At 48.7% G+C, this 15,301-nt stretch overlaps 2 protein-coding genes across 3 annotated transcripts in view; one reads left to right on the top strand and one right to left on the bottom strand.

Moving 5' to 3' along the window:
• Window positions 1-3,427: 3,427 nt before the first annotated feature.
• On the top strand, window positions 3,428-14,024 carry DNAJB13 (DnaJ heat shock protein family (Hsp40) member B13). The gene is made up of 8 exons (XM_087722064.1): window positions 3,428-3,533; window positions 5,782-5,885; window positions 7,422-7,583; window positions 9,633-9,790; window positions 10,984-11,097; window positions 11,498-11,611; window positions 13,300-13,376; window positions 13,787-14,024. Exons 1-8 carry the CDS (start codon window positions 3,466-3,468, stop codon window positions 13,938-13,940), a joined length of 951 nt encoding a protein of 316 aa, XP_087578190.1. The 5' UTR covers window positions 3,428-3,465; the 3' UTR covers window positions 13,941-14,024.
• A 1,224-nt stretch (window positions 14,025-15,248) lies between these two features.
• LOC106540687 (dicarboxylate carrier UCP2) overlaps window positions 15,249-15,301 on the bottom strand; it is a 20,092-nt gene continuing 20,039 nt past the window's right edge. For both annotated transcript variants that reach the window (XM_087720956.1, XM_087720957.1), the window contains one exon: window positions 15,249-15,301. This exon is cut by the window's right edge and continues 1,014 nt beyond it. The gene's annotated coding sequence lies outside the window, so the exon portion shown is untranslated.

The following is a 15,301-nucleotide window of genomic DNA, read 5'->3' as shown; positions in this document are numbered from 1 at the left end:
TACCTACCTACCTACCTACCTACCTACCTACCTATCTCTTCTATCTTTCATCTATCATCTTACCTACCTACCTACCTACCTACCTACCTACCTATCTCTTCTATCTTTCATCTATCATCTTACCCACCTACCTACCTACCTACCTACCTACCTACCTACCTACCTACCTACCTATCTACCTACCTATCTCTTCTATCTTTCATCTATCATCTTACCTACCTACCTACCTACCTATCTCTTCTATCTTTCATCTATCATCTTACCTACCTACCTACCTACCTACCTACCTATCTCTTCTATCTTTCATCTATCATCTTACCTACCTACCTACCTACCTACCTACCTATCTCTTCTATGTTTCATCTATCATCTTACCCACCTACCTACCTACCTACCTACCTACCTATCTACCTACCTATCTCTTCTATCTTTCATCTATCATCTTACCTACCTACCTACCTACCTATCTCTTCTATCTTTCATCTATCATCTTACCTACCTACCTACCTACCTATCTCTTCTATCTTTCATCTATCATCTTACCTACCTACCTACCTACCTACCTACCTACCTATCTCTTCTATCTTTCATCTATCATCTTACCTACCTACCTACCTACCTACCTACCTACCTATCTCTTCTATCTTTCATCTATCATCTTACCTATCTACCTACCTACCTACATACATACATACATACATACATGCAAGGTCCCTTCCAGCTCCCTTCTGATTGATTGGTGTTATTGAGAGCTACCTGCAGAGCTAAATGCACAGAAAGGTTTCCAGGAAAACATTTCCCGGACTGCGGCCGCTGATCTATTTGAACTGTGGATAAAGTGCCCTCCTATAATTATGTTTTCCTAGTCTATCTTTAGCCCCCAAAGCCAGATCAGCTTTTTCCGAGAGGGGCAGGAAGAAAAAACGGCTGACGGGTAAACAAAGAGCACAGCGGCTGAAGAGCCTTTTGCATCGTCTAAAGAGGTCACAAAAAGATATATATATATATATATTTTTGCCAAGAGTCAGTCATGCCTTGGCTTAAAAGTCAACATTAAAAGCCATAAAAGCTGCAATTACCCCAGACAAGCCCGGCTCATCCTTCCTAACCCCAAACACCCGTGCAATCGCTCTGTTTAACTTCGAGCGGGTTGTTTTCAGCCCTGAGCACCCCCAGGCTTGAAAAAGGGACGGAAAAATAGGGGCGTCAGCCATGCCTCCCCCTTCCCAGATCTGAGAGAGGCCTCATGTCTTGTGTGCAAAGTCACAGGTGTTTGTTTCCCCCCTCCCCAGGCTTGTGAACGAATCCACACCTTGTTAAAGAGTTTAGCACACACTGTGCAAATCAGGAGACGCTCAAGATTAGGGAGGGTGTGTGTGATAAACAGATCTTCCCTCCCCCCATGAGTTGTGTAGTTCACACACACCTGGACATCGAGGATAAAAGTGGTGTTTTAAGAATGTTCACTTGTATCCACTCGCAGCCTTATCGGGAAGGTTTCGTTCTTAACATACAGGTAGCTCTTAAGTTACAACAATTGAATTGAATTGAATTTATTGCATTTATATGCTGCCCTTTTCCCCGAAGGGGACTCAGGGCGGCTCACAATCCAAGTTATGGAAGGGGGTATAGATAAGGGATAAAAAAGACGAACAGAACAATACACAATTTAAAAGCACACAACAACCATACCATTCGAGAGGGGGGGGCAACAGCTCTTTAGCCCCAGGCCTGTCGGAACAGCCAGGTTTTAAGGGCTTTGCGGAAGGCCTGGAGGGTGGTGAGGGTTCAAATCTCCACGGGGAGTTCGTTCCAGAGGGTCGGAGCAGTCACCGAGAAGGCTCTCCTCCGGGTAGTCGCCAGTCGACACTGGCCGGCGGATGGAATTCGGAGGAGGCCTAATCTGTGGTAGCTAATCGGTCTAGTGGAGGTGATGCCGGCGGATGGAATTCGGAGTTCATTTAGCGACAGTTCAAAGATACGACAGCACTGAAGAAAGCAGCATGGCGGGTTTTCACACTTACGACCGTTGTCACATCCCCAGGGTCACGTGATGAAAATTGAGACCCTTCCCAACCGACTCAAATTAATGACAGTTGCAACATTCCGGGGTGGGGGTGGGATGTTTTCACGCGATCCCTTTTTGCAACCTGTTGACAAGCTACGTCAGTGGGGAAGCCGGATTCATTTAACAACCGTGTCCCTAACTTAACAACTGCCGTGATTCGCTTAACAACGGTGGCAGGAAAGGCCGTATAGCGGGGCAAAAACCCCTTAACAAATGTCTTCCCGACACGGGCTCGGTTGTGGTGGTAAGTCAAGGACTTACCTGTAACACGGTTGTTTAAGTGAATCCGGGCTTGTCAGAAGGTCGCAAAAGGTGATCACAAGATGATTATGACGCTGTGACCGTCGTAAAATGAATCAGTTGCCAAGCATCTCAGTTTTGATCACATGACTGAAGATGCTCGATCAGGTGAAGGGTTGATACCACTTTATAAGGCCTTGGTAAGGCCACACTCGGAGTACCGCATCCAGTTTTGGTCACCACGATGTAGAAAAGATGTGGAGACTCTGGAAAGAGTGCAGAGAAGAGCAACAAAGAGGATTAGGGGACTGGAGGCTAAAACATATGAGGAACAGTTGAAGGAACTGGGTATGTCTAGTTTAATGAAAAGAAGGACCAGGGGAGACATGATAGCATCTTCCAATATCTCAGGGGTTGCCCCAACGAAGAGGGAGTCAAGCTATTCTCCAAGGCACCTGAGGGTAGAACAAGAAGCAATGGGTGGAAACTAATCAAGGAGAGAAGCAACTTAGAACCGAGGGGAAATTTCCTGACAGTGAGAACAATTAACCAGCGGAAGGGCTTGCCACCAGAAGTTGCAAATGCTCCATCCCTGGAAGTTTTTAAGAAGAGATTGAACAGCCACTTGTCTGAGATAGTATACTATCCTGTTTATAGAGTATGGGGTTGGACTAGAAGACCTCCAAGGTCCCTTCCAACTGTTACTCTTTATTATTCCGTCTGGGGATCGCCCAGCGGTCTCCCATCCAATGCAAAGCAGCCACTGGATTTTGCAGAAAACATTCCAAGGAAATTGGCTTTTGGGGGCGGCGGGGGGGGGGAGGCGCAGCCTTTTCCCAACCTTTTGCAAAAAGCCTTTTTTTGCAACCCAGGATTTTTGTCCCCTGCCCCCCCCCAAAAAAGTTGCAACGCCCACTTTCCCCAGCAACGTCCCAGAAGGAGATCTGGAGGAAGGGGTTGCAACCCCCACCACCCCCCAATCCGAAATGGGGCTCCCACTAGCAGCTCCGGTTTTCCCAGCATAAGCAGCCAGAAGCGCGCGACAGCCGCAGAATTTGCCCGGGGATCTCGAGACTACAACTCCCGTCATGCCCCGGGCGGGCGGCGGCGGCGGTCGCCATAGCAACGGGAGAAGCCCGGGGCAAAAGCAGGCCGCGATGGGGCAAGATTACTACGCGGTGCTGGAGCTGAACCGCAACGCCAAGGATGCGGACATCAAGAAGGCGTGAGAGCCGGGAAGGGTGGAGGAGGTGGAGGAGGAGGAGGAGGAGGCGTGGGACTGCAAGGTCCATTCTTCCTTGGCCGTGCAACATGGGCTTTGTGGGCCCTTGCTTGGTGGTGCAAGATGGGCTTCTCTGGACTTTGCACCTTTTGCAAACCCCGCTTGGAGGCTGCGTTCAACCCCCAGGGAGCCTCTCATTCCCACCGCCTCCTGTAATGGGCAAGGAACCCCAAATCTGCCTTCTAATGCTGGGGGGGGAGGGTTTGTCTCCAAATCTGGCAACTTTTAAGACTTGTGGACTTCAACTCCCAGAATCCCCTGTTTTTTTTTAAAGTATTCTGACTGGGGGATTCTGGGAATTGAAGTCCCTACATGGCTGGCTGGGGAATGTTGGGAATTGAAGTTCACAAGGCTTAAAGTTGTGAAGTTTGGAGAACTACTGGCACTCCCAGAATGCCTCAACCAGCATGTGTGGACTTCAACTCCCCGAATGCCTCAACCAGCATGTGTGGACTTCAATTCCCAGAATGCCCCAGCCACCATGTGTGGACTTCAATTCCCAGAATGCCTCAACCAGCATGTGTGGACTTCAACTCCCAGAATGCCTCAACCAGCACATATGGACTTCAACTCCCAGAATGCCCCAGCCACCATGTGTGGACTTCAACTCCCAGAATGCCTCAACCACCATGTGTGGACTTCAACTCCCAGAATGCCTCAACCAGCACGTATGGACTTCAACTCCCCGAATGCCTCAACCAGCATGTGTGGACTTCAATTCCCAGAATGCCCCAGCCACCATGTGTGGACTTCAATTCCCAGAATGCCTCAACCAGCATGTGGCGACTTCAACTCCCAGAATGCCTCAGCCACCATGTGTGGACTTCAACTCCCAGAATGCCTCAACCAGCACATATGGACTTCAACTCCCAGAATGCCCCAGCCACCATGTGTGGACTTCAACTCCCAGAATGCCTCAACCACCATGTGTGGACTTCAACTCCCAGAATGCCTCAACCAGCACGTGTGGACTTCAACTCCCAGAATGCCTCAACCAGCATGTGTGGACTTCAACTCCCAGAATGCCTCAACCAGCATGTGTGGACTTCAATTCCCAGAATGCCTCAACCAGCATGTGTGGACTTCAACTCCCAGAATGCCCCAGCCACCATGTGTGGACTTCAACTCCCAGAATGCCTCAACCAGCACATATGGACTTCAACTCCCAGAATGCCTCAACCAGCATGTGTAGACTTCAACTCCCAGAATGCCTCAACCAGCACGTATGGACTTCAACTCCCAGAATGCCCCAGCCACCATATGTGGACTTCAACTCCCAGAATTCCCCAGCCCATTCTGGGAGTTGAAGTCCACCTATCTTAAAAGTTGCTGAGCTTGGCAAACGTGCTAATTCAGTGGTCTCCAAAACGAGCACCTTTAAGACATACGGACTTCAATTCCCAGAATTCCTCACTCAGCCATACTGAGAAGCATTGTTCTTGACCAATGACGGCTAACCTTTTTCTCCACGCGTGCTGGAATAGCGCGCACGTGCCCACACCCATAATGCAATGCATTATGATGTGGGAATTCTGGGAGTTGAAGTCCATAGGTCTTAAAAGTTGCCCGATTTGGAGACACACACACACACACCCAGCACTAGAAGGCAGATTTGGGGTTCCTAGCAATGTACCCCTCCCATGCACATGTGTGCACAACCCCCATGCCTCCCCCCCCTCCGTGCATGCACGTCTCCTGGAACCAAAAACAGGCTGTTATGGGGGGGGGCACTGCACCCCTTTTGGGGCCTAGCAGGCCTCCCTGAAACCTCATGAAACCAAAAACGAGGCACGGCACACCCCCATGCTCCCCCTGCACATGTGCACGCAACCCCCATGCATATGCGCACATCTCCATGCATGGTAGCGACCTGAAAATCAGCTGGCCGGCAGGAGGCACGGGCGCGTGCTGAGTGGAGCTGAGTTGGGCAACAGCTCGCGTGTCCGCAGAGAGGGCCCCCCCCCCATGCCATCTGTGGCACGCGTGCCACAGCTCCGTCATCGCGGTTCCGGACCCTTTGCGCGATCAATCCTCTGCCCACTTGCAAAGACGCAGAGACAGCGTGAACGCACAAAGGTGATGCCCCATCTCAGCTTTCACACCTGGCCAAGCTGTTTGTGTGAATCCACGGTGGAGCGTTTGGGATTCCTGGAACGAAACCCGCAGCTTCTTCTCCGTGTGTGATTTGCAGGTATCGGAAGCTGGCCCTCAAGTATCACCCGCTGAAGAACAAGGAGCCCTGGGCTCCTGGGAGATTCAAGCAGCTGGCCGAAGCCTACGATGTTCTCAGCGACCGTAAGTAAAGCAAAGAAGACCACACAGAAAGAAATGTCCTTCTGGGTTCAGCTCCAAGTGGGAGAAAAAGACACTGGAGACATGGAGGCTGCTTGGAAAGATGGTTTATTGGTGGACAGGACCACATGGCTTGAGCCCTGACCAGAAAAGGTGGATCACATGCTTCAATGTTGGTGGAGAAGAAGAGAAGGGCTGAAGGAGGGGCTTGCTAGGCTTTTTATACCCTGTTTAGTCCCACCTCTCTGTTTCCTGTTCCTGTGTAAGAAATGCATTCTGATTGGTTGTCAGGCTCCCATGGTGCCATGCAGGGGGCTACTCTCTAGGCTGTGTTTTGAATCCAGGTGTGGATGAGTTCTCAGATGCCATGTGGCCCGTTGAGTAAAGTTCCAACATTATCATGCCTTTACTCCCACCCACCCCTGGGGCTGCAGTGGAGAAGTCTTTATTATGTAAAGTGGGCTAGCCTGGCCTTCTCAATGGCCCATTGACAAAGTGGGGATGGGCAGGAAGCTACAGGCAACTATTCTGTCTTTTAAAACATGTTTCTTTCTTTTCACATCCAAAGAAATATTCTGCCTTTTCAATATTTCCTAGGATATTTCTTTTCTGTGGGAGAGGGCTGGATGATAACTTCCCACAGATGCAGCACGGAAGATCTGCTTCCCTGCAAAATCCAGGCGTCTTCCCCTAAATCTGAGTTTGTTTGTTTTTTCCCCCTCCCATTATACGTCTGTAGGCTGAGCCATCCCTTATTGACCGTTCCTGAGGCATCTTCTCTTCCCTGTTCCTCACCGTCTTTCTCACGTGCCATTAAATCAAGGGTGCTGAACAGGATTTGGATCCGGTTCTATGTAGATTCTTCCTCATCCAGGTTCAGGTGCCTTTTTTTTCAAGAGGCAACTGGACTTTCTGGTTTTTCCTTTCGAAGACGTTTCGCTTCTCACAGCTCTGACTGGAGGGTGGAGGATGGAAGGATTGATGCTCCTTGCAGACAGCTGGTCATTTGCATCCTTTGAGAGGGTCCTTGAGGCCACTTGGAGGTTTTATCTGTGTCCTCAGAGTCACCTGAGTGGTGCAAATGGTTCCTGTAGTCTGCCATTTTTCCCTCTGGAAATCCATTCCTTCTCCCACCCCATTCAAGGGTCTTCACCCCAAATTGTGTAGCTCAAAGTCTGTAGAGATTCTCCATCATCCAGGTTGTCCCAAAGGTGTTTTTTTATATCAGGAGGCAACTGGGATTCCTTGTTTTTTCTTTCGAAGACGTTTCGCTTCTCATCCCAGAAGCTTCTTCAGCTCCGACTGGATGGTGGGGAAGGGAAAGATTTATATTCCTTGCAGACAGCTGGTCCTTTGCATCCTCTGAGAGGGTCCTTGAGGCCACTTGGAGGTTTTATCTGTCTCCTTAAGGGTCCCCCGAGGGGTGCAAATGAGTGTGGAGCCTCCTTGGAACTTGTGAAAGGAGTGGAGGATGTTTGTGGAGGTGTGTGAAGCGGGATATAAGTCCGACTCAAACGTTTTCCCTTCGGATCCCTTTAGCGGTGAAGAAAGCCGTGTACGATAAATTTGCAGAGGAGGGTCTGAAGGGCGGAATCCCCCTGGAGTTTGGCATCGACACCCCCTGGACGGAGGGCTACGTCTTCCATGGGAACCCCGAGAAAGTCTACCGGCAATTCTTTGGAGGGGACAATCCCTTCGCGGGTGAGGTTCCGACAAACCCCCTCTTTCCCTGTTGGATGATTTACAATTCAGTGTATAAATCTGACGGAAGGACCATGGGTTGATGTGCGTGCGAGCGTTTGTGTGTGGTGTCCCCGTTGTGTGTTCGTGTGTGTGGGCTCCAAGGGAGCCTGGAGGTCACATATTATGCCGTGTTTCATATTACAGATATTCCTCCCCTATTTGTTGAGCGACTGTTCCAAATCATACAGGTAGTCCTCGACTTACAACAGTTCATTTAGTGACCGTTTTGAAGTTACAACAGCACTGACAAAAAATGTGACTTGGGGTCGCTTTTCACGCTGTACGACCGTCGCAGCGTCCCTGTGTTAAAAATCCAGACGCTTGGCAACGGATTCGTATTTATGACGGTCGCAATGTCCTAGGGTCACGCGATTCCCCTTTTGTGACCGTCTGCCCTGCAGAGTTCAATGGGGAAGCCGGATTCACTTAACAGCCGGGTTGCTAACATCATGTGCAGCGATTCACTTAACAACGGTGGCAAGAAACATCGTAAAATGGGGCAAAAGTCACATAACAAATGTTTCACTTAACAGAAATATTGGGCTCAATTGTGGTCCTAAGTTGAGGACTATCTGCATAGGTAGCCTTCAACTTATAACTATTCGTTTAGCGACTATTCAAAGTTGTCATGGCACTGAAAATAATGACTTATGACCAGTCCTCATACTTACAACCATCACAGCGTTCCTCCATTTGTTGCGTGATCCAAATTTGGCGCCTTGGCAACGAGCTTGCATTTACGACGATTGCAGCATCCCGGGGTCCCGTGATCACCAATTGCAACCTTCCCACAAGCAAAGTCAATGGGGATGCTGTTTTGCTTAATGACCGTGTGATTCACTTAACAACTGCAGTGTTTTATTTAACAACCATGGCAAAAAGTTCATGAAGTATGGCATGACTCCCTTTAGCAGTCTCCTAGATGGCAACAAAAATTGTAACCTTAGAATAGAATGAAATAGAATAGAATTAAATTGAATTGAAGAGAATAGAAATATGGAATGGAATAGAACAGAAAATAGGATAGGATAGAGAATAGAATAGAGTAGAATAGGAGAAGGAATAGACTAGAATAGAATAGGGTGGGGTAGAATGGAAAATAGGATAGGATAGAATAGAATAGGATAGAGAATAAAATATAATAGAATAAGAGAAGGAATAGAATGGAATGGAATGGAATGGAATAGTATAGTATAGAATAGAAAATAGGATAGGATAAGATACAGAATAGAATAGGATAGAATAGAAAATAGGATAGTAGAGAATAGAATAGAATAAGAGAAGGAATAGAATAGAAAATAGATAGAATAGAATAGAGGATAGGATAAGATAGAGAATAGAATAGAGTAGAATAGAGAATAGAATAGAATAGAATAGAAAATAGGATAGAATAGAATAGAATAGAAAATAGGATAGGATAGAATAGAGAATAGAATAGAATAAGAGAAGGAATAGAATGGAATAGAATAGAAAATAGGATAGAATAGAATAGAATATGGAATGGAATAGAATTGAATTGAATTGAAATATGGAATAGGATGGGATAGAATAGAAAATAGGATAGGATAGGATAGAGAATATAATAGAATAGAAACTAGGATAGAATAGAGAATAGAATAGAAAATAGGATATATTAGAATAGAATAGATTATGGCATGGAATTGAATTGAATTGAAATATGGAATAGAATAGAATAGAAAATAGGATGGAGAATAGAATAGAGTAGAATAGAATAGGAGAAGGAATAGAATAGAATAGAACAAAACAGAGTTGGAAGGGACCTTGGAGGTCTTCTAGTCCAACCCCCTGCCTCAACTACAGCTACCTGTATTTAGTGTTTTTCAAACCTTGGTAACTTTTAACACGGGTGGACTTCAACTCCCAGGATTCCTCAGCCAGCCCTGGGGAATTCTGGGAGTTGGAGTCCACCTATCTGAAAATTGTCAGGAAAAAAACACTGGGCTGGTGGAACGTAACCGGGGCCAACTTCTCCTCTCAATGCTTTAGAATTCTACACCGGCGAAGGAGCCGAGGTCAACATGGCTTTCGGGGGTCTCCGGGGGCGTGGGGTGAAGAAGCAGGACCCCCCCATAGAGAGGGACCTCTACCTCTCCCTCGAAGACCTGTTTTTCGGGTGCACCAAGAAAATCAAGATCTCACGCAGGGTAAGGAAGGGAAACGTGACGGTGGACGGAGGTTAAGGGCTGGGGACCGTGTTGCAAAGCGGGGGGAGTTCTTGCATAAAATGGGTGGGGCTTGGACAACTGCCATCTTGATGATTTTGACCTCGGTTCTGCTTTGCCCCGCTTGATCCCACCTCCGTTGTTTTGGGAGCACAACTATCACAACACCAAGCTTGGGGCTATTGTCTCTCCAGGTGAACAACCAGACTTGTATAGATCAGTGTTTCTCAACCTTGGCAACTTGAAGATGTCCGGACTTCAACTCCCAGAATTCCCCAGCCAGCATCCGCTGGCTGGGGAATTCTGGGAGTTGAAGTCCGGACATCTTCAAGTTGCCAAGGTTGAGAAACACTGGTATAGATGTCCTGACCGAGGCTTCCCGAGAGCCTGAAGCAAACTCCCTGTTGTCCCGACAAAAACCCCTTTAATTAATTTATTGTGAATTCTGCTCCTTCACCTCCAGCAAAGTCTTTCAAGGGAGGATTTACGGTCACAGACCTTATCTGGCTTGGAGAGCTGCCAGGCCGAGATCTGCAGAACTCGGCACGGAGCCTCGGAGAGTCACGAACCAATGAAGCGAACTAATTGTCTCCTGCAAACTCCACTCCCCTGTCGCTCCTCTTTTATTTCCTCTGGGAGGGGCCATTCACCATCCACCTGTGGTTTTACTCCCAAGTTGCCCCCTGTTCTTTAGCTCTTCCCTTCGTCTGGCCACTCTGTGCATGCGCACACTGGGAACAGGCTCCAGCTGTTCTTCTGCCTCACTGATATCCGACTCCGAAGGCAGCTGATAACTGTCAGACAGCCCTGGCCCCCTCTCTGCCTTCCAACACAGAGCCCTCATCCGAGCCTTCCCCACACTCCAGGACTGGCCCATCTTCCTCCCCAACCTCCCCACTATCCGAATCTGCCGCCAGCTCCGTTGGCCGGTCACAACAATAGGTAGTCCAGAAATAACAACATCATTGACCCCAGAACTATGGTCGTAGGTCGGGCCAGTCGTTAAGCGGATCACCACGTCACTACGGGCGGCCCTCGACCTACAGCAGTTCATTGAGTGACAAAACTTACAATGGCCCTGGAAAAAAGGTTGTGAGCGTTTTTCGCACCGTTAACAACCTTTGCAAGGATCTCCTTGGTTGTGTGATCCCCCCCATCTTTTCCCGCACCTTCAGGCGATGAACGAAGACGGCCACGCCTCCACCATCAAAGACAAGATCCTCACGATTGACGTCCAACCTGGTTGGAAGCCCGGGACGAAGATCACTTTCAAAGAGGAAGGAGACCAGGTGAGGTTAGGCCGGGACAGGTGAGGTGGTGCCTCCTTTGGAACCTTCTCTGGTTAATTCTGGCCCAGAATCCGATGCCAGCTTGGCCTTAACAGAACAACAGAGTTGGAAGGGACCTTGGAGGTCTTCTAGTCCCACCCGCTGCTCAGGCAGGAAACATTCTACTGCTCAGCACAAATGGCTGTCCAATCTCTTCTTAAAAACTCCCAGTGTTGGAGCACCCACAACTTCTGGTGGCGAGCAGTTCCGCTGGTTAATTGTCCTCACTGTCAGGAAATTTCTCCTTAGTCCTAGGTTGGTTAAAGCTGAACCTTAGTGAATTAAGAATATATTCAAATTTCAATTGTTTTTCCTATTTAGACCCCTTTCTGTTTTGTTTTTGTTTTTGTTTTCATTTTAGGGCCCCAACATTATCCCAGCAGATATTATCTTCATTGTGAAGGAGAAGATTCATCCCAGGTTCAAAAGGGAAGACGATAATTTGATCTACGTGGCCAGGATCCCACTGGGAAAGGTAACACCCAAGGCTAGGCGGGGGAGACACAACGTTGTCATTGACACTCACTCCCCCCCCCCACACACACACAATGACACACACAGGCGGAGTGTCCGTCTCTGATATATAACCGTAGTTGGTTTACTTTTGATTTACACCAGTGGTTCCCAAACTTGGCAACTTTAAGACTTGTGGACTTCAACTCCCAGAATTCTCCAGCCAGCTCTGCTGGCTGGAGAATTCTGGGAGTTGAAGTCCACAAGTCTTAAAGTTGCCAAGTTTGGGAACCACTGGTTTACTCGTTGATGGGCCATCAAGCTGGTAAGGAGTCTTAGCAACTTCATGGATAGATCTTCTCCGTGAGGATCGATCACCAATATGGCCGTTGAGCTCTTCCAATGGTGCTTTGATCATTTGTGTTCCTCCTTCTCTTCCCGTCTTCTCCTTCCTCCACTCTACATGTCGAGAGTGCGCAGAGAGCGACTACTATTTTGATACAACTCAGGAGCAAAACACAGTACCCAAAGGGCTTGTCTTTTAAACCGTGGTTTATGTACAAGGCTTATATACGCACACATTGTTAGGCAAATAGTAGGCAGTCAATCATTCTGCAACTCTACAGGTGGGATTATAATGCAGATAGAACACAAGGAGAGGGAGGGAGGGAGGAGGGGCCGACACATGGCCTCCCTTATATATATACAGCTTCTTAAAGTGGCAGTGACTCTGCTGACTCATCCTCAGGTCATCATCTCGGTTTACAGCCTTACAGCGGCTGTCAGCTGTTAAATCGGCATCACCCTGACACTGCAAAGCCCACTCTCTCACAGCACTGTTGAAATTACCCTAGCTGGGCAATGAAAGGTCTGCAAGAAAATCACCAAGCTCAGAGAACACCAAGGTTTCCTCCTCCTCTTCCACCTCCTTCATTTTCTCCTCTTTTTCCTCTTCTCTTCCTCCTCTTCTTCTCATTTCTTCTTCCTCTTCTTCTCCTCCTCCTCCTCTTCCACCTCCTCCATTTTCTCTTCCTCCTCTTTGTCTTCTCCTCCTCCTCCTTCACCTCTTCCACCTTCTCCATTTCCTCCTCTTCCTCCTTTTCCCTCCTCCTCCTCCTCCTCCTCTTCCACCTCCCTCGTTTTCTCCTCTTCTTCCTCTTCTCTTCCTCCTCTTCCACCTCCTTCATTTTCTCATCTTCATCTTCTTCCTCTTCTTCTCCTCCTCCTCCTCTTCCACCTCCTCCATTTTCTCTTCCTCCTCTTTGTCTTCTCCTCCTCCTCCTTCACCTCTTCCACCTTCTTCATTTCCTCCTCTTCCTCCTCTTCCTCCTTTTCCCCTCCTCCTCCTCCTCCTCCTCCTCTTCCACCTCCCTCGTTTTCTCCTCTTCCTCTTCTCTTCCTCCTCTTCCACCTCCTTCATTTTCTCATCTTCATCCTCTTCTCCTCCTCCTCCTCTTCCACCTCCTCCATTTTCTCTTCCTCCTCTTTGTCTTCTCCTCCTCCTCCTCCTTCACCTCTTCCACCTTCTCCATTTCCTCCTCTTCATCCTTTTCTCCTCCTCCTCCTCCTCCATTTTCTCTTCTTCTTCTTCTCTTCCTCCCCCTCCTCCTCCTCTCTGCAATCTCCATCCCCTTCTAGTACTAGCAACATGTCCTTCTCGAATAGCATATCTCAGCAGGCCTCTCTCTTCTTACTCCCACCCCACCCCAGGCCCTGATTGGCTGCACGGTGGACGTGAGAACACTGGATGAGAGGCTGCTGAACATCCCCATCAATGATATTGTCCAGTAAGTGGAGAAAGGGGAGGGGCTGGGGAGCCGACAAGGACATTCGGCTGCATTCAGACCATCAAGAGCCGAGGTGGCACAGTGGTTAAATGCAACACTGCAGGCTACTGCTAGATCAGCAGTTCAGCGGTTCAAATCTCACCGGCTCAGGGTTGACTCAGCCTTCCATCCTTCCGAGGTGGGTAAAATGAGGACCCAGATTGTTGGGGGCAATATGCTGACTCTCTGTAAACCGCTTAGAGAGGGCTGAAAGCCCTATGAAGCGGTATATAAGTCTACTGCTATTGCTATCAACTGTGACGGTAAGTTCGGTGCCGTTGCAACTCGAAACAGTCACTAAAACAAACGGCCTTGGGGGGGGGTCTGTACGTGTCGGGGCTCTGAACGGCCTCTCCTCCTTCCTTTCGCAGCCCGAAGTACTTCAAAGTGGTCCCCGGGGAGGGGATGCCCCTCCCGCAAGACCCCACCTGTAAGGGAGACCTCTTCATGTACTTCGACATCGTCTTCCCAGCACGGCTGACCCCGGCCAAGAAGGCTCTAGTGAGAGAAGCCCTGTTGATGTGAAGGGCATCACCAGAAGACACACACCCCCCCCAGCCGCTCTCCCCCCACTCCCCTTTTTTGGAAATAAATTAAAAAGTTTTCTAATTGAGTTCAGATGCAGGATTTGGTTTTGGCTAGTCTAGAGGAAAGGAGGAGCAGGGGAGAGCAGGATAGGCGTCTTCCAATATTTGAGGGGCTTCCCCAGAGAGGAGGGGGTCAAGCTCTTCTCCAAAGGATTGGAACGCAGGACAAGAAGCAACGGGTGGAAACTAACCAAGGCGAGATCCTTGCGTCCTTCCTTCTCTCCTCCTTCCCTTCTTTCTCTCCCACCTTCCTTCACTCCCACCTTCCTTCCTTCCTTCCTTCCAATATCTCTGAGGTTGCCCCAAAGAAGAGGGGGTCAAGCTCTTCTCCAAAGCACCTGAGGGCAGGACAAGAAGCAACGGGTGGAAACTAATCAAGGAGAGAAGCAACTTAGAACGGAGGGGAAGCTTCCTAACAGTGAGAACAATTAACCAGTGGAACTGCTTACCACCAGAAGTTGTGGGTGCTCCAACACTGGAGGTTTTTTTAAAGAAGGGACTGGACAGCTACTTGTCTGAAATGGGATGGGGTCTCCTGCTTGAGTAGGGGGTTGGACTAGAAGACCTCCAAGGTCCCTTCCAACTCTATCCTGATTGATTCCTTGGCTACGGAATGGCAGAGAGCATCAGTGTCATTTGTGTTTACAAGCAGTCCTAACTTATGACGATAAGGGGCCGCCCAAATTTCTGTCGCTCAGCGAGACAGTCGTGCAAAGTCAGCCAATGAAATCGTCTCTTACCCCACAGCTGCCACAAGAGGGGTCAGAAGAAACCAATTGTGACACACACACACACACACACACACACACAATAGCAATAGCAGTTAGACTTATATACCGCTTCGTAGGGCTTTCAGCCCTCTCTAAGCGGTTTACAAAGTCAGCATATCGCCCCCAACAACAATCTGGGTCCTCATTTCACCCACCTCGGAAGGATGGAAGGCTGAGTCAACCTTGAGCCGGTGAGATTTGAACCGCCGAACTGCAGCTAACAGTCAGCTGAAGTGGCCTGCAGTACTGCACTCTAACCACTGCGCCACCTCGGCGCTCTCTCTCTCTCTCTCTCTCTCTCTCTCTCTCTCTCTCTCTCTCTCTCTCTCTCTCTCTCTCTCTCTCTCTCTCTCTCTCTCTCTCTCTCTCTCTCTCTCTCTCTCTCTCTCTCACACACACACACACACACACACACATACACACACTCCAGATTGACTCCAGCTCTTAAGACAATATCAGGGAGAACAAAACCCAGGTTTTTCTTTGCTTGTGCTTTATTTAAAAAAAAAAAAATCGACATTCGTAGCGC

The sequence above is a fragment of the Thamnophis sirtalis genome, unplaced genomic scaffold (assembly GCF_051295495.1).
Source record: "Thamnophis sirtalis isolate CommonGarterSnake01/CBP01778 unplaced genomic scaffold, rThaSir2_p1.2 scaffold_8, whole genome shotgun sequence".
Lineage (NCBI taxonomy): Eukaryota > Metazoa > Chordata > Lepidosauria > Squamata > Natricidae > Thamnophis > Thamnophis sirtalis.
This window is presented reverse-complemented; position numbering and strand designations above follow the sequence as displayed.

Excerpts from the sequence above, each read along its gene's own strand:
- DNAJB13 (XM_087722064.1), top strand. The coding sequence starts at position 3,466 with ATGGGGCAAGATTACTACGCGGTGCTGGAGCTGAACCGCAACGCCAAG. Across the intron at positions 11,098-11,497 it reads TCAAAGAGGAAGGAGACCAG|GGCCCCAACATTATCCCAGC; the intron begins GTGAGGTTAGGC and ends TTTTCATTTTAG. Across the intron at positions 11,612-13,299 it reads CCAGGATCCCACTGGGAAAG|GCCCTGATTGGCTGCACGGT; the intron begins GTAACACCCAAG and ends ACCCCACCCCAG.